Source organism: Mustela nigripes, chromosome 5 (genome assembly GCF_022355385.1).
Source record: "Mustela nigripes isolate SB6536 chromosome 5, MUSNIG.SB6536, whole genome shotgun sequence".
Classification (NCBI taxonomy): domain Eukaryota; kingdom Metazoa; phylum Chordata; class Mammalia; order Carnivora; family Mustelidae; genus Mustela; species Mustela nigripes.
This window is the reverse complement of record NC_081561.1, coordinates 109,008,962-109,028,283: the sequence shown is the minus strand read 5'-3', so window position 1 is coordinate 109,028,283 and position 19,322 is coordinate 109,008,962. Positions and strand designations below refer to the sequence as shown.

The 19,322-nt window shown below is 44.5% G+C and overlaps 1 protein-coding gene across 1 annotated transcript in view; it reads left to right on the top strand.

Moving 5' to 3' along the window:
* The window catches only part of GABRR1 (gamma-aminobutyric acid type A receptor subunit rho1), a 30,469-nt gene extending 16,243 nt beyond the window's left edge, over positions 1-14,226 (top strand). The window contains exons 4-9 of the mRNA XM_059399242.1: positions 1,038-1,261; positions 5,789-5,871; positions 8,396-8,536; positions 10,708-10,860; positions 12,813-13,009; positions 13,933-14,226. Of these exons, the coding sequence (XP_059255225.1) occupies positions 1,038-1,261; positions 5,789-5,871; positions 8,396-8,536; positions 10,708-10,860; positions 12,813-13,009; positions 13,933-14,226 (1,092 nt within the window). The remainder of the gene's footprint in view (positions 1-1,037; positions 1,262-5,788; positions 5,872-8,395; positions 8,537-10,707; positions 10,861-12,812; positions 13,010-13,932) is intronic.
* The last annotated feature ends 5,096 nt before the right edge of the window (positions 14,227-19,322 follow it).

The window sequence follows — 19,322 nt, the reverse complement described above, 5'->3', positions numbered from 1 at the left end:
ACTCCCCGAGCCGTGGGAATGCCCACACTCATTTTACAGTTGGGCGAGGAAGGTGAAGACACTTGCCAATCAAAAACAAAAAGAAAAAAAACAAAGTAGAAGGTATAAAAGAAGTGATTATACGAAATAAAGGTGTCTACTGATCATAAAAAAAAAAAAAGACACTTGCCAAAAGCCTCCAGTTGGTATGACACAGAGCTGGATGCCAAAGTTGATCTCCCTTCAGTGCCTAGGCTCTTTCCCCTGGCATGTGTACTCTGGGCAAAAGCTCTCCAACAGACAGTAGGATCCAAGATTGCAGTCATGTAGCCAGATATTCCACAACTGGAGATCCTGTATCTGGCTGTGGAAATGCAGAACTGCTGAAAAGGGTCCTTTTTTTTTTTTTTTTCCCTCTTCAGTGGGTTTAGGTGGGAAAATGGAATGTTCTACAACTCCCTGACTTACAGGACTGGTTACAGCCTCACATAGTCTGGGGGTCTCCAAAAGGCAGACTTGAGAGAAGCATTCTAGCACAAGTAGTTTATTTGGGGGATGATCCCCCCCAAACCCACGAAGAGCGTAGGGCAAGGTGAGACAGGGATGGGGAGGAAGGGAAAAGTCCCGTGTCCTCAAGCCGGTCACTGCTGTGAACCTCAGTCCCATTAGGAAAACTCTGAGAATCAGCAAAGAACATGGCTCCAGGCTATCTCAGCTGAGGGGCCAAGAAGCTGGGGTGCTCATCTAGCCCTCCCTTCCTCCTACACCTCCCCAACACACTGAGGGTCAGCAGTGCTGGCAGCAGCACCTTGTCAGGGGGGAGACAGATGCCAGGGGATGGGTTGGGACTCAGGGACATGGATTTTGCTAGAAGCGTCTGGCTGAGTCCCTCCCCTGCAGTCCTCTTACCGCAGCAAACCCCAGGGACCGGAGGCAAGACCTCTATGTCTCTGCGGTTTCATCCCCAGCTGGGTGACGGCTCCATGGGGTGCCCAGGATCCTGCTGACACCCAGTAGTTTCACTGTGTGTGGTTCCCCTCTCTGCCCCTCCCCTCCAGGACTTCACGATGACCCTCTACCTGAGACACTACTGGAAGGACGAGAGGCTGTCCTTCCCCAGCACCAACAACCTCAGCATGACGTTTGACGGCCGGCTAGTGAAGAAGATCTGGGTCCCAGACATGTTTTTCGTGCACTCCAAGCGTTCCTTCATCCACGACACCACCACGGACAATGTCATGCTGCGGGTGCAGCCCGACGGGACCGTGCTCTACAGCCTGCGGTAAGGCTGCCTCTTTTCCTGGAGGTCCTCTCGCTCCTGAAGCAGGGCGGGAAAGCAGAGCGTTCCTCTACCTGCAAGGGCAGTTTTGCTTTTTGGCTTTGAATAGCTAGTTTTTTTGGTGGTGGTTGTTTTGGTTTTCTTCTTTTTATTTTTACTTTTTACATTTTTTTAAATTGTGTTCTATTAGTCGCCATACATCATTAGTTTTTGATGTAGTGTTCCATGATTCATTGTTTTCGGGTAACACCCAGTGCTCCATGAAGTCCATGCCCTGCTTCATACCCACCACCAGATAGCAAGTATGTAACGTCTCAGGAGGCACCACGTTCCCTACGTCAAGGGAAAGCTATTTTATGCGGGAGAAAAAAAACTGTAAGAAATTATTTAGTCTCAAAAACACATTTGTGGAAATTTTGCAAGCTGATGCTTATGATTTATGCCTTACCCTGCAGGTTATATTTTAATTTAAAAACTTCGATCCAAGTTTTATTGAGTTGTATTTATTTGGCCTCTAGTGGGAGGCAGCGAAATAGATAATGTGTTCTTCTGAAAGACTTGCCTCCTTAGATGTCTCAATTCCCATCTTTCAGGTATACCTTAGAACTTGGGCTAAAAGAAATTCTCTTTCCTTACCGCGCCAGCCACAGGCATGTTTGCTATCCTTTCTCACCACAAGTTGGGCCGCTTTATGACTTTGAATGGTCTTCTGAGCATCACTTTTAACATAGGAAGAATATAGGCCTTTTTTCTTAGGAGTTCAGAGACCTTAGAAATGTTCAAGTGCTGATTTATGACTGACCTGGGGAAGCGTTCCTTCAACACAGGTGCCGCAGCCTGGCGTTTACTGCTCGGCCAGCATTAGAAACTCATGGTTTAGGAACTCATGGTCCCACTGGGGAAGACGCGTTCATATGAGCCACAGGCCTTCATGGAGAAGGGGCTCTGTTTGTTGTGATTTACTCCTCCTGTGCTGTGCTCATGGTGCATTTCAGTTTTTTTAAGATTTTATTTATTTATTCAGGGGGTGTAGAAAGTGAGAGGGAGCATGAGTAGGGGGAGGGGAGAGGGAGAAGCAGACTTCCAGCTGTGCTGAGAACCCGACAGAGGACTCGATCCCAGGACCCTGGGATCATGACCTGAGCTGAAGGCAGATGCTTAACAGACTGAGCCCCCCAGGTGCCCTGGTGCATTTCAGTTTTAAAGACTTTGTTCCGGTAAAGATGAATCCATATACCAGTGTCTAAGTAAGGGATGCCTGGACAGGAGCATGGTGTATCTTTTGAGTCAAAGAGGGCAGCGTTGAAGCTGAATTTCTGCCTCCACCCTCCAAAGGAATATTTATGATGATCCCTCAGGACTCACTCTGGCTTGGGATCTAAACAATTAGTTACTAGACACAGAGTGGAGGTATAGGGTTTTCCTCCCCATAGCTTGAGATGCCTTCTGCCATAGAAGTGCTCAGGAGGGTCAAGGACGTAAAATCCCTTCCCCCAGCCGTGTTGAGGTGGTTCTTCCTGGAGTCCTCCCATCTGAGGCAGGCTGTCGAGGCATCCTACAACTCCAAAACCACCCACAAAACATCACAACCTGATGGCACTACCAGGGACACAAAAGACTAGACCATAAGGCATGTGATCACTGGTGTGCTGGTGAATGTTTAACAACTGGTTGGCTGGGGTGGATGTATGCTTGCTATAAACATGGCTGATAAAAGGATGTAGAACATATGAGTCACAAGTAAAATAATCTATGTGATACTTAAAAAAAAAAAAGATTTTATTTATTTACTTGAGAGAGAGTGAGAGAGAGCATGAGAGGGGCGAGGGTCAGAGGGAGAAGCAGACTCCTGGCTGAGCAGGGAGCCTGATGTGGGACTCGATTCGGAGACTCCAGGATCATGACCTGAGCCGAAGGCAGTCGCTTAGCCAACTGAGCCACCCAGGTGCCCCTATGTGATACTTTCTGTTATAAATCCCATACACTTATAATTTAAGTATGATTTCCTATTTCTTATAAAATCCTGAGCCAGATGAAGTCTAGCCCAGCACACGCTGCTTGTGATCACAGAGGCGCTACATAAGAAGCAAGGAAGTGGAAAATCTCCTGTGTGTTCAGAATCAAAGTTGTCCATGAGCCCCCTTGTGGCTAAAAACAGATGCTTTGATTTTTCATCACAAATAAAATCATAGGTTTGTTTTAAGTGGGAAAAAAAAAAAAAAAAAGAGTCCTTGATTGCGGGCTGAGGAAAAGATTTGTAAGATTGTTCTTGGGAGAGAGCTGTGGGCATGAGCCTTTCCTGGCATTTCTCCAAGAGCTTGGAACATGTGTGCCTACCAGGGGGGGATGTTGTGCAGTCGGAGAGCAAGAGAAGAGCCATCTAAACACCCTGAGGGTGTGGTGGGGCCAGTCTGTATCCCCGGGTTGCTGGGAATAGTTGGGTGTGTGTAGAAGGGACAGCAGGTGGGTAAACCAAGAGCCAGCGTGGGGAGTTGAGACTGGTTAAGACAGCCCTGAAGCCTGGAGGGGTCCAGCAGGGGAAATGAAGAACCCAGGAAAGTAAGGAATCAGCTTCAACCATGTAGAGCATGGTTACCAGAGAGCGTCAAGAAGAGAGCACGAAGCCACCTACCAAGGAATTGTCCTGCCTCCCGTCACTTCCGCCTGAGCAGAGATGGGCAGGAATTGACCACTCAAATGTCAACTTCATAACTTAGCCAGGAGGAGGAGTGGAAGTCTTAATGTGAATCAACTTTGAAGTGCTGCTTAATATCTTGGACCAAATTCTTTTCATTTTTGAATTGAGACATGCTTTGTTACCTACAAGGGTTTTGACATTACTTGAAACATAAGCAAAAAAAAAAAATCACAGGGTGTGCCAAGTTTCCATCCAAGACAAGGGAAGAGCCAATGAATTTAAAAAAAAAAAAAAATGGAGGGGAGCAGAAGTAGAGGGAAAGAGAGAGAATCTTAAGCAGGCTTCATGCCAGCACAAAGCCCAACGAGGGGCTCGATCTCACTACCCTAAGATCAGGACCTGAGCTGAAATCAAGACGGGACACTTACCCGACTGAGCCACCCAGGTGCTCCCCAATAAATCAATTTAATGAGATACGGAGAAACAAATATAAACATAGTACGGATTAAATCACAAACTGTGCTTGTTTAATGTGTGGTATGTGAGTTACAGGTTGAAAAAATATCACGTCAGGGTGCAAAGAACCAGTCTGGTATCTGTGATTCTAAAAATATCTGTTTCTGATACAAAGAGAAGAGACATTCAGTCCTTTTGTGGATAGCAAAATCTTCCTGCATTTGAGATTTCATTAGCTCTAAGTCACCAAACTTAGTTTCTAGTTTGTTTCTTGTTGGGGATGCCATTAGGCATAGTAGAAATGGAAGTCCACCCATTAGGTGTTCCAAGTCAGCTGCTATCCTGACTCCTCTCTACTCAAGACACCCTGTTTATCAGGATTTCCAGAGGAGATAAGGCTACCCAGCTGCCAGCAATAGAAAATCCCTTTGAGAATACAACTATTCCATACCCAACTGGAATGGGGAAAATAAAGGCAGATATTTTATAATTCAGTTTCAAGAAAGCTCTTTCCCTTGAAATTTTCATTTTAATTAAAAGTGATTTTTTTTTTCCTTTTGGCCATGAATCATCCAGACAGTTTCTACAACTTATACATAGCAATTTTGTGTGTGTGTGTGTGTGGTTGAAGGAAAAATAGTTTTTTCAGTATCAGCCAATAACTCTTAATCATGTCCTGCCATAAGATTCCCCATGGGATGGGCGATCTTTCGTCTATGACTAATGATCTGTGTTTGTTTTCCCTTTGATGCAGAAGCCCATTTTCCCATGTAAACTCTGAAACAAAACCACCAGATGCCAGGAAGTGTTTGTATGCTGGTACAAAAAAGGTTTCAGTGTTTTTTCATTATTATGATCTCCGTGGAATTATCCACTAAAAACACCGATGCCCAGTAGGAGATATTATTATCAATATAAAAATAGCAACTTTGCAAAAAAACAAAAAGTTCCCCATTTGGCCACTGCCAGAAGTGTTTCATTCATATTATTTCTGATATGTTGAATACAAATATTAAATATGGGTAAAATCAATAAAAGAAGAAAAAAATTGAATTTATCTAAAACCAAAAACAATATATACTCCTATGGTTTCTTCTAAGAAACAATATCATAGGAGTTTTTAATTTCACATTTTTATATCGATTGAGATCGTATATCGTTAATATCATTAATATGCTTATACGTCAATATGTTAATACCGTTAATATGGTTGAAGATGATAGAAGTTGGTAGAGACACTCTGGAGTTAAACATAGAACCCTGAGTACTATGATGACTTTATCATACCTAAGCTACTTATCTAAATCTTGACACCTTGTTTATAAATTATAAGGAGGCAGTTCTACCAGAAGGAAGCACAGTCCTTTTCTGTTTATCATTCTGCATTTGTATTTTGCAGCCTCCGAAATTTTGAATTTTTGTCTTTTTGCTTGTAGGGTTACAGTGACTGCAATGTGCAACATGGACTTCAGCCGATTTCCCCTGGACACACAAACGTGCTCCCTTGAGATTGAAAGCTGTGAGTAGACTGTCCCAGACAGAAGCCCACAAAACCCAAGTAATTCCCAACACCGCTCTCAGTTAGCAGGAACAGCATAGTCCCCTCATTCATGGCTAGTGATTGTTTTCAGTGATTTTTTTAGATTAAAGCTAAGTGCAGAGTAATTTTGAAAATCAGGAGCAAATTTGGGGCTAAAACCTCCATTCCTATAATAGATCCTTTTAATGGTGCTAAGGTAATGGTTTTAAACTTGGTTCTGTGGGAACCTGGGCAATAGCTTGGGGGGTGGTGGTAGAGGGCTCAGCAAATCTGGGTCTCCATGTGCAGCTATTTCTACCTGGTGTCCAATGTATGAGCTCATTTTGATCTGTTTTTATTATTCCTCTGAAAAAGATTTCTGTTGAAGAAGAGATTTCATGCCAAAAACATGTTTGTAACAATTGCCTGTGGGAATTGCCCAGGTGAGCGCAGGTGGCCCTTGAGAGCCTCAGGCACAACTGAGGGGCCTCAGGACCCTTGCACACATGGATGCTCTGCCCAGGTTAAGAGCCAAGCTCTGGGAAAAGCAAGGCTGAGGCAGCGTCAAGAACTACTTGCTTGCATCTCCAGGTCTCTACACCACTGCTCTGTTTTTCAGTCTTTGCCCAAATGCTTCCTTTGATGGGCACAGTCTGGACTCTCCCATAATTCCAACTGTCCACTCCTCCCAAGCGAATACCAGCACCCACCCACTGGCCCTTCCTGGCTGGTGACCAAGCCCTAGGGAGGAATCTCTTTGGCCCAGGGCACCTTTGTAGCCTACCTGCATTTGTGGCAGTGAGTCAGCGATCTCCTGGCCCCAGTCATCTGGGGTGGAGGAGGGCAGGCATGTTGATGCAGAGGTCAAATGGACACCTGCATAGGGCACTGAATGTGGAAAAAGGGAGTAATAAATCCCAGGACCAAGGGAGAAACTGAACTACCCACCACATAGTGGCTTCCCACCTGCAGTCATTTCACCCTCAGCAGCTCCCAGGAGAAGGTTACTATTATTTCCATTCTACATGGAGGGACATAACTGGCCTGAGGACATAGCTCTAAGGACTTAACTCATTGGCTCCAGTCCCTTGCTTTCCCTAGCACACCCAGCTAGCTCCATCGGGAATGTGCATTCCAGGCTGCATCAGGTAGGATGCACAGAGAAACAGAATATTGGAGATACACAGTAAGAGATATTAAGGGCAAGGAATTGTGCGAGCATGGGAGCTGGCGAGGCAAGTCTGTGCTGGTCGGAAGAGCAAGCTGGGAACCCCCGGGTGGGACCTGAGCCTGCCTTCCACTTGCAGAATTTCTTCTTCTTGGGGAAACCTCAAATCTGCTCTTAAAGCTTTTCAACTGATCAGATCAGAAAAAGGATCATCTCCTTTACTTCAAGTGAACCGATTGTAGGCATCTGGTCTACCAAGCATCTTCAGAGCAACACCTAGATTAGTGTTCGATTGAATAACTGGGTGCTCCAGCCCAGCCAAGTGGATACGTAAAACCAATCCTCACACGGGTCAAGGGTAAGATATAGAATAAAACAGAGGAATAAAATAGGGCATCAGGGAGCTCCAGAACAACTGTTGAACACGTGGGCAGGCTGGAGTGGCCGCTGTTAGGTTTTTGCCTCAGGTCTGTCCAGGCTGCTGGTAGGTTTGCTCAGCTGGAGTCCCGTGTGTGCCCACTAAAGTGGGTGAGGGTCAAGGGCGTGGCAGCGCCAGAGGGTGTGGTCCTTCTGAGGGAATCTCTGTGATTTTACCCTGGGTAGGAGCAACTGGAAGCCTGCAGAGAAGGGACTTGTGTTCTCTTGCATCACTTTGTGAGTCCTTTCTTGTTAGAACACAGTCCCTTTACCTTGAGTATTTAAAGATATTCGCCATCAACGGATGCATTACCATGCTTCGGAAGGAGAAAAGAAAGGGCTAAATCAGCCTAGCTAAGGCAGTTTTGCCACAATTTCACCATTTCTGCTCTATAAGGGTATAGCAGATTCATTCGTGTTAACTTAATAAATGGCAGGTTACATTGTGGGGTGAACACTTTTGCAGGAATTAGGAGCATTGAGGCTCGAGGGCTTTGCTCTGATGACTTCTGGAAGACTAGGGAGAATTCATTTGTCTTTTTTTTTTTTTTAAGATTTTATTTATTTATTTGACAGAGAGAGATCACAAGTAGGCAGAGAGGCAGGCAGAGAGAGGAGGAAGCAGGCTTCCTGCTGAGCAGAGAGCAGGATGCAGGACTTGATCCCAGGATCCTGAGGGGACTTGATCCCGGGATCCTGAGATCATGACCTGAGCTGAAGGCAGAGGCTTAACGCACTGAGCCCCCCAGGCACCCTTATTTGTCTTTTTAAAAATGTTGTTTTGCTTCATCTAAACTGCGGCTTGTTTATTTACCTCTCTTACTCCCAACTCAATAGTTCAGGTGGGAGATGTGGAGCTGCCCCCTGCGGAGCACCACAGACAGGCCTGGCTTCCCACCCCCTCGTACATGCGCCTGATGCTGTCTCCTGTCTTTTCAGATGCCTACACGGAGGATGACCTCATGCTGTACTGGAAAAAGGGCAACGACTCCTTAAAGACGGATGAACGGATCTCGCTCTCCCAGTTCCTCATTCAAGAATTCCACACCACCACTAAACTGGCCTTCTACAGCAGTACAGGTGGGGGCAGGTGGGGCCTGGGTGGGGGGTGGTCAGCGCTAGCCTGGCTGGGTGGGTCATCCTCTCTTTTAGGAAAGGTGTCAGTGGGTTGTCAAGGGAGCATTGCCTGTGCCACCTGGATTTGAAGCCAAAGATGGAAATCCTAAATCAGGTCGAGGGGGTGGCAAGCATGGGGGAGAGGTGCTTTTTGGATACCACCAAAGCATCTGGAAGTGATAATCTAGAGAATATTAGTAAAGACTCAGACATCAGCCAGGTGAGGAGATTCGTTTGAGCCAGTCATTTCCAAGCTTAGCAGCTGGCATTTCACCCCAGATAGGATTCCCAGAACCCCCTCCTCTGTAGGCAAGAAACTGTTCTATTTTAGCTCTGCTGATTTCTGTTCTCAATTACTCAATTTCTGATTTCTGAAATAACCCTGAGAATCAGGGTTATTCTGATTTCTGTACTCAATTAATCTTCCCTCCCTCTCTTTTTTTCTGGAATGAATTCTCGCTTAACTATACTGCTTGCACAGGTCCACTTTATAACCTTGGCACCCTCCTTGCTTGCTCTGAATGGGCTTGCCCCCTCTCCTGGCCTGGGGGCATGTTCTGTGCTCTTCCTCCTGGCGGCTGAGGTGAACAGCTCTCTCTAACCCTTACCCCAGTCTTGATTAATCAGCTTTAGGATGATGTTATTCAAACCTTTATGTAGTTTCTTTTCTTTTTCTTTCTTTTTTTTTTACTAAGCTCAGCGTGGGGTCCAACGTAAGGCTTGAACTCACGACTCTGAGTTCAAGACCTGAGCTGAGATCAAGAGTAGGATGCTTAGCCGCCTGAGCTACCCAAGCGCCTGTCTTTATGTGGTTTCTTTTGCCAAAACATTGCACGACTGCACAGGAAGTACAACCTTTTAAGTCTTCTTATCTGTAGCAGAGGGCACTGCTTTACTCCCAGCATATCATGGCAATCCAATATACCCCACCTTCTGTATACATCACTCAGGAGTCTTGGTTTTTCAGGGGACCCCCACTTCATCCTTAGCATTCTGACACTTCCTCTTGTCTTAGTCTCTTTGGGCTGCTATCACAAAAAGACCATAGACCGGGCAACTTCAGAAATAAAGAGAAATTTACTTCTCACAATTCTGGAGGCTGGTAAGTCCAAGATCAAGATGCTGGCAGAGTCAGTGTCTGATGAGAGCCCACTTCCCAGTTCATAGACAGCCACCTTCTTGCTGTGTCCTCACATGGGAGAAGGTGCAAGGGAGCAATCTGGGGTCTCTTTTATGGGGTCACTAATCCCACTCGTGACGTAATCACTTCCGAAGGCCCCACCTCCAAATACCATCATGTTGAGGATTAGGTTTCAACATACAAATTTAGGTGGGTGGGGGGTGGGGAGGTGTGGGGGGGCAGACAGTCAGTCCACAGTGCCTCCACAGTCTCTTTCTGGGACTGCTCTACAGTGACAAGCACTGTATTATAATTGTCCAGGATGCCAGGGATTCAAGTTAAAGTTGCCAAGTCTCCATTTCATGTTCAGACCTTGCCTTCCTGGGTTTATCCTGCTTTTTCCTTTTCCTTCCATCTTTCTCCTGTTCCTTTGAACGCCTCCATGCATATTTTCTCCTTGTACAGGATGTAAGAGCAGAGCTAAAGCATGCTGAGCCTGTGATCATTTACTGTTCCTAAATGCAATGTTTGGGTTAGTGTGGTATTTTAACTTTAAAACATTTGCCTCCATAAAGAAATCCAAAGGGGCTTGTTTAAATAAATGTTTCTCAAACTTTATCATGCAGATAAGTCATCTGGCAAATATTGTTAAAAGGAGATTCTGATACAGTAAATCCGGGGGGTGGGGCTGAGAGTCTGCATTTCTAACAAGCAACCAAGTGACGGTGACATTACTGGGCTCTGCCCCAAACAGTGAGTAACAGGAGTCTTAAATGGCCTTCTCAAGGGGCTTCCTTTATGAACAAGACAGGGGCCAAAGATGTCTGGAGAGGGACTCACCATGTGGCGTAGGTTATCATATAATCACTCCCACTGGTTTTATTTCCTCTCTGTAAATGTCTGGCAAGTTTCCAAGGAAGTGTCTAGGGATTTTTGAGTCCCAGAACAGAATGGGTTGTGTGCAGGAGGTCAGCTGCAATGATGTTTGGTATCTTTTCTTCCTTGTGTCCCCCAGGCTGGTACAACCGTCTGTACATTAACTTCACGTTGCGACGCCACATCTTCTTTTTCTTGCTCCAAACTTACTTTCCGGCCACCCTGATGGTCATGCTGTCCTGGGTCTCCTTCTGGATTGACCGCAGAGCTGTGCCCGCCAGAGTCCCTTTAGGTAAGGAACATCTCAAGTGTGTCTTTTAGGCATTTGAAAATACAAGTAATTTCTTCCAGATGAAACCATTCATTTCAAATTGGCTCTACACCCCTGTTGGCATGATAACTTGGAAACACCAGGTTATTGATTCACGGGTCAAATACTATTATTAAGGACCTATGTGGCAAAACTGTTTCCAGGGCCCCACGAGTGCCCGTGCAAACAACCCCCTTTTAGTTTTGTTAGAACCATGTTCTGGGGTCGGTGGTCCTGGTGTGTGGGTGCTTTTTCTGCTCACTTGCATGAGGACACCACTTTATAAAACAGGGCTTCTCCAAAGGTGGCCTAAGGGATCTTTGTAATGGCATCTCTGGGGGAATTTGTTTAAAATAAAGAATCCCGTGTCTCATCTACAAGTTTAGAATCAGAATCTCTGAGAAAGGACCAGAACCTACACTTTGAACAAGGTCTCCTAGTAATTCTGACCCATACTCAGGTCTGAAAATTCCTACTCTGTAAGCATTTTGTGAATAGCTCTTTGCCATCAGCTCTCTCCCCCACCCTAAATGTCACACCCACTCAGTCACACCACCATTGCTCGCTCAGTGGTTCCAAGGCTTCAAGGGGGGAGGGAGGGTGACTGCCAAGGTTTTAGTGACACTGAGTTGGAGCTGGCTCTTAAGGTGACCTCAGTCCCCTGTGACTCAGTTGTTTGCCAAGCAAATGTTCTGAGCTTAATCTGAAATCCCAGGCAAACACCCTTCTGACAAATGTCCTGTCCTTTAGCAACTGTCCCATAGCTTGAACAGTCCTGTGCTAAATGGACATTCTAGTTTCAAAAATCTAACCCCCCTAGCTGAGGCCAGCATCATTCTTGATAAAATTGGCCTCCACGTCCTCAAGTCAACTTTGCTGAATGGGTAGCCTAGTCTGGCATTGGGTTGGCTGTCAGAATTGCTCTGACTGCTGATAATACAGGCCCAGGACTGCAAGATCCTACACCAGCAGCAAGGACACCAGTACTGAAATATACTTTTCCCCCCGTTTGGGGAGGTAGTTATAAGAAATACATATATACCTGCTCCTATGCATAATCTCAGATTTATTTATTTACTTATTTATTAATTTATTATTTTTAAATATTTTATTTTGGGGGGTACCTGGGTGGCTCAGTGGGTTAAGCCTCTGCCTTCAGCTCAGGTCTTGATCTCAGCGTCCTGGGATAGAGCGCCGCATCAGGCTTTCTGCTCAGTAGAGAGCCTGCTTCCTCCTTTCTCTCTGCCTGCCTCTCTGCCTGATCTCTCTCTCTCTCTGTCAAATAAATAAAAATCTTTAAAAATATATTTTATTTTTTAAAATAACCTCTATGCCCAATGTGGGGCTTGAACTCACCACCTCAAGATCGCAGGCTCTATTGACTGAGCCAGTGGGGTGCCCCTATAGATCTCTGTTTTAACCAATTGAATGGAAAAATAAATGTCTTGTTGCCAGAATGTCTAGGGCGGGCTCTCCTGGAAGGACAAGGTGAGACAGATGGTGTTGGCCAGTATGTGGTGGGAGGGGGTGGGTGAGTATAAGAGGTGAAGGAACAGAAGAAGCTTCCTAAAAGCCAAATTTTGAGGGGTCCCTAGGTGGTTCAACAGGTTAAGAATCTGCCTTAGACTCAGGCCCTGATCTCAGGGTCCTGGGATCAAGCATGGAGAGAGGGCTCTCTACTCCACAAGGAGTCTACCTCTCCCTCTCCCGCTGTTCTCTCGCTCGCTCGCTCTTGCTCTCTCAAATAAATACATAAATCTATCTTAAAAAAGAAAGCTAAATCTTGAAAGATGAGCAGGTGTTTGCTAGACAGAGGGGCAGGGACGGAGATACTCTAGGAGAAAGGAGCAGAAGGGACAAAGAACAGAGGAGTGAAGCCACCCAGGGTCTTCGGTCAAAGGCAAACGACTGCTTGTTTCTCACTCTGTTCGCAGGTATCACCACCGTGCTGACCATGTCCACCATCATCACGGGCGTGAACGCCTCCATGCCCCGCGTCTCCTACATCAAGGCGGTGGACATCTACCTGTGGGTCAGCTTCGTGTTCGTGTTCCTGTCGGTGCTGGAGTACGCAGCTGTCAACTACCTGACCACCGTGCAGGAGCGCAAGGAGCGCAAGCTGCGCGAGAAGGTGACCTTAACACGAGTGAGGGGTCTGCTCGGGGATAGAGAGCCTGGTCTAGCTCTGGACCATGGGCACGTCAGACCTTCTCTGTAAATTGGGGTGGTGACATCCCCTCCACCTGCTTCACCAGCTGGTGTGAAGAGCAAACAAAATAATACATGAAAACAGTGTGAAATTTACCCTGGCTACATCTTTCAGTCATTCAAATATTTATTTAGCGCCTGCCACATATCAGCAGCTAAGCCAAGTTAATTAAGACAAAGTCCCTTTAATCGTGGTGGTGTTCATTGTTTAGTGCTAAAAACAAGATGACAGTTCAACATGGTGAAACAATTATTTGTGAACCCAGAGGGGTAAAAAACAAACAAAAAAAAGAAACCAAAAAAAAAGCAAACAAACAAAACACTTCCAGGGAAGCACATCCTCCCTTCTAGGAACCTCTCTTTCATATGTGATTTCTGGAATCACCTTCCCTCCCACCCGGCTTTTCTTTCTTCCTCCTGTCCAGTCAAATGGTTCTTTCCTCCAGAAACCTAGAACCAAGTAGGAGTAAACTAGCACCACGATGCTACACCTTTCAGTCCCCACCCCATCACACCACACTACATACACATAATGTTTTCAGAAACATTTTTATCAGGGCTCCTATCAGTTTCTGACCTCAGGGGGAACGGGACAATTATCTGATCAGGAACATTCGGGGGGTCTCTGACACGATGTGATGTTCCCTGAGAGTTGCTCCGTAGACTTGGAACAAAAACGGACACCTGCTCTTTTAGCACGTTCCCCTGCTGACACCATTATTTCCCCAAGCCCCGCCCCTAACTGGGAGTAAAAGAACAGAGAAAAGGTCACGGAGACCAGATGGCAGTTTCTTCTGAGAGCCTGGGCAGAGCTCACATCCCAGTGTGTGTTTGCTGTGTTGGCAGCTTCCTTGCACCTGTGGAATACCCCAGCCTCGAGGCGTCATGCTGGAGGGCAGCTACAGCGACGGGGAGGTTAATGACCTGGGCAGCTACATACCCGAGAACGGAGAGAAGCCAGACAAGATGATGGTGCAGCTGACCTTGGCCTCGGAGAGGAGCTCCCCACAGAGGAAAAGCCAGAGGAGCAGCTACGTGAGCATGAGGATTGACACCCATGCCATTGACAAATACTCCAGGATAATTTTTCCAGCAGCATATATTTTATTCAATTTAATATACTGGTCTATTTTCTCATAAATGCCTGTAACTCTATAAATTTCACCTTCTTCTGTATGTGTCACAGAAATACCTGTGTGATGGAAGTAATTTAAGGTTATGAGGCAATTAAAGTTCCCACTACCCACCCTTCTCCTGCTTTCCAAAACTACATAGACAACATATTCACTGCTTTAATTTGCACTTACTAACCCCCTGTTGCATCCACAGCACAGCATGCTGCCAGGAATAGGACACCCATAGCAACTGGTGATAGTTGTTACTGGAATCCCCTGGAAGAGCACGCTGCCCGTGTTGGGGACACGCTGTAGCTTAACCTGTAGCGATTATTCACATGAATGACGCCCTCTGTGCACACGTCATTATATTCCCTGGACTCGGTGGGATTGGGAAGCACTGAAGTTCACTTGCGTGAAACATACAAGCACCTAAATCCCCACTTGGACCAAAATTCATGCTTCACTTCATATCTATTCCTTATTTTTCAATGTGTCTCCTCATGTTTATTTTAATACAAGGCAAAAATAATTTCCCTGTTTTTATTTATGTCTTGCGGTTCATGAGGTTTCACCTCTTCAGAAGCAAAGCTCTTTAGATTGGTGCAATGACTTCTGATTTGGGGGGATGGGGAGTCTCCCTCGTAGGGAAGCTATGAAGAAGATGGTCTATGCATATGCGTTCTGTCAGTTCTGTCATAGAGATAAATAGCTTAGAAAACTTGTGCTTCAGTGTCTCCTGTTTCATAATAATGGCTTCATGTAGTTCCACCTTGGAGCATGTCCTAGTTCAAAGTGAAGTCCTTTCTCAGGAGTGTGGTACCTTCACTGAGGAACTTGGGAATAGACAGTTGTCATCATAAACACTTCAAGAAAACACATCTTTTGGGACTATTACTAGTTACTTATTAGGAGGAGAAATATTCACATGGTTTCTGGAGAAAAAAAGAACACCAGAAAGAAAAAGAAATGGGAAGACATCACTGTACATCTCCAGTTATATTTAGTGAATGCCAGAATTTTCTGTGAACCAGAAAACAATGGCCCCCTCTCGCTAGGGCATGGGATAAGAGAGAGGATTCTAACTTGATGTATTATTGAAAAATAAACAAGCTATTGTGCTGTGAAGTGTGTAAACCTGGCGATTCACAGACCTGTACCCCTGGGGCTAATAATATATTATATGTTTATTAAATAAATGTTTATTAAATAAATAAATAAATAAGCTATTCATACTATACACCTACAGGATCAACCCCCACCCAACTTATCCAAACAGTACTTGTTCGAAACTCACTTTAATAAAGTGAATTCTACACAATGATGTCATTTTCTTTCCACAGGTACTTGAGCTGAGCATCCATACTAAATAATATCTCTTCATACGAGAACTATGCTTCATTCTAGTATGACAATAAAACCATATCTGCACAAATCCTAATTACAAGGTAGTCTTCCATTTCCCCCACTTAAAAACGCCTTCAAGAAGATACTTAAAGGGATATAGATGAAATAGTTAAACATTACCTTTTGATATTTAAAAACATTTTGAACATTGCTTTCTCATGCTTATTTTATGAAACAATTTCAATCAAATTCTTCACAAACATCCTTGCCACTCACTTCTCGCTCGTGACCACAGCCACTCTGAGTCATCTAGCAAGGTTTCCAGGGCACATCATGTCAATTTCCATCCACTTTGTTTGGGCTGTATGTAGAGGATGCTGTATGAGTTTACTAAAGCTGCCATAGCAGGTGGCTTAAATGACACCAATTTATTTTCTCTTGGTTCTGGAGGCTGGAAGTCCAAGAGCAAGGTGCTGGCAGGTTTGGTTTCTCCTGAGGTCTCTCCCCTTGACTTACAGATGGTCACCTTCTTGCTATGTCTGAGCATGGCCTTTTTCTCTGAGCCCATGCATCCCTAGATGTTTCTTTCTTTTCTAGAAGGATACTAGAACTACTGGAGTAGAGCTCCACCCTTACGATCTCATTTAACTTTAATTGCCTCTTTAAAAGCCCTGTCTCCAAATAAGTCACCATGGGAGTGAAGACTTCAGCAAATAAATTGGGGGGAGGGGTAGAGTGAGGGCAAAATTCAGTCCAGAACAGCTGTCCATGTTGTCACGTCCATTATGTTATTTGCATAATAGTACACCTTATACATGTTTACTCTTGATCTTTATAACATAATCACTTACAGTACTTTTTTTTTTTAAGTTTATAGTGATCTCCACACTGGTAGTAAGGAAGAAAAAGTAATGAAATTCATGTTAAATTTCTTTGCTATCTTGAAGCAATTCTTGCAGGGGACCTCTTCAAGCATTTCAAACTAGCACTGACGGAGGTTATTTCCATGCTCACGTTTCCTCCAGGCCGTACCTTGCTGTCAAGCTACATGTGGGAGAAAGAACTCTAATACGACTTTGTAAAGACTTCAGTATAAAGCAGCTCCCTCTTTCTGGTGGATAATTTTGGAGAGGACCTCACCACATATGTGGGCATCTATATAGTACTTCATGAAGTTTTGCTGGGATAACTGGAGAATAGGAAGATGTGGTTAATAAAATTGCTTGGTTAAGAGGCAGGTGCCATTATATGCCCATATTAAATAATTTTTCAAGAGTCAAAATACTGTAACGTACAGTTGACTTGACCTATAGCAAACATAATGTATTCTCTATCTGGTAGTTCAGGATTTTGAGGGTTTATCATCATTTTTGTGCTATAATGTGGACATCATAAAGGTGTGTAGAGTGTTAGCCAGGAAGGAACTGGGGTCAGTCAGACCAGCCTTGACTCAATGGCAATATTCTCTTTCTGTGTTACATATCCCTAACCAATACTCATTAGCTTTTTCATAATTCACATCTTAGAGAAGAGTGGTAATGCTAGGTTTTAGAAAGAATAAGAAATGGCTTGTTAATAACAATGAAACCTCACATTTGTAAAACCCAGTTTTACACAAGTACTTCTTTTTTTTTTTTTAAGTAGGCTCCACACCCAGCATGGAGCCCAGTGCAGGACTTGAACTCACATAATCCTGAAATCAAGACCTGAGCTGAAATCAAGAGTTGGATGCTTAACCGTCTGAGCCACGCAGGTGCCCCACAAACAAGCACTTATTTATTTATTTATTTATTTATTTGTCAGAGACGGAGAGGGAGAGGGCCAGAGCACACAAGCAAGGGGTGAGGCAGAGGGAGAGAGAGAAGTAGATTCCCTGATGAGCAGGGAGCCCAACACAAGGCTCCATCTCAGGATCCTGGGATCATGATCTGAGTCGAAGGCAGACGTTTATCGTACTGAGCCACCCAGCATCCCACAAACAAATGCTTTTGATGTGGCACACTGGGAGCAAATGGTCAAGAATGAATTCTTGAGATGTCTTTGGTGCAAAAAAAGGTGTGTGTGTGTGTGTGTGTGTGTGTGTGTGTAAGAGTGCAAAAAAGGTGATTTTATTAAACCATAGGGACAGGACCTATGGGGAGAAAGAGCTGCACTGGGCTTGTGAGGAGTGACTGATTACACACTTTCAAGTAGGGAAGAGGTCAGAGAGAGCCTAAGTCTCTAAATGCAAGGTTTCTAGGACCTTTGGGGCAGTTTTTGTTAGGATAAGTTAATTTACCTCTGTCTAGTAAATCCTTAGTCATGAGACCCTTCAAATGTGTATCAGTGGGCCATCTGTTTGGAGGAAGGTTGCTAACATATCTTGGAAAGGAAGAGATAAAGGCAGTTTCTGAAGGGATTTTCATATGTTAAAGAAGTCTTACACGATCCTAGAGGTTGGGCTAAGGTCAAGTTAAAGTTGCCTTTTGCCTCTAGCAGAGTATTAATACTGAAGCGGTTGAGCTCCACGAGGAAGGAAGGTCACTCTGCTGTCCCAAGTACTTGTCAATGGGCTGTAAGTTGTAAGGAAGTTTAAATTTTTTCTACATTTCTTTCACCTTTGTTCTCCACATCACTTTCACATAGTGTATTTGTATTAAAGATTCCTAAGTTTCAAGTACAGAAACCTTTCATTTTGTGATAACTCACTGAAGAACCCATACGAAGAGACATAGACTAAGAAGTCAGTGAAGGGGGGGCACCTGGGTGTCTCAGTTGGTTAAGTGTCCACCTTAGGCCTTCGTCTCAGGGCGTGATCTTCAGATCCTGGGATTAGGCCCCATGTTGGGCTCCCTGCTTAGCAGGGAGCCTGCTTCTCCTTCTCCCTGTGCCCTGCCCTGCCCCTCCCTGCTCACGATGCTCTCTCTCTCCCTCATATAAACAAAATCTTTTTTTTTTTTTAAAGATTTTATTTATTTATTTGACAGAGAGAGACAGAGCAAGAGAGGGAACACAAGCAGGGGGAGTGGGAGAGGGAGAAGCAGGCCCCGCCAAGCAGGGAGCCCTATGTGGGGCTAGATCCCAGGACCCTAGGATCATGACCTGAGCCTAAGGCAGATGCCCAATGACTGAGCCACCCAGGTGCCCCTCATATAAACAAAATCTTAAAAAAAAAAAAATCAGTGAAAGAAAAGAGTAAGATAAATTCTCGATGAAAATTTAATATCTAATTAGTAGGGAAAAAACAAACAACACTTCCATTTTCAGGCCAAATGAGAGTTGAACACAACCCTAATGAATGCAAGATACAATTCATTCTTTTTTTGGTCTATACAGCATTCGACACTTTGATTTGTCTGAGGAATTTGACAGCACCTTTGGTATTTTGTAGCTTGAACCCTCCTGTACCTACCTGTTTGTCCCATATACAAAAGCCCTTTAGACTTTATAGCTCTTTTTTATTCTGAAAACTGAAAATAAGACAGAGAAACACAATGTATAAAGAAATGCAAAATGTAAATACTCCCCAAGTCTCTACCATTTCCTTGGTTTAAAAATTTAATTGACATTTCTAAGAGTAGTATTAACACTGCGGAAAAACGACTAGAGCAAGAAAAAAGGTCCTGGCAACAAATATTAAATATAATCTTAATTTGGGGGGTTGCAACATAGAACCTACGTGAATGTAATTCTAAAACATTGTCCCTAAAAAGGATAGATTCTAAGGAAATGAAAAGTATTGTAGGCTGAGAGGTCAATAGAATTATTTGATAAGGATTAAATAGAGAGGAACAC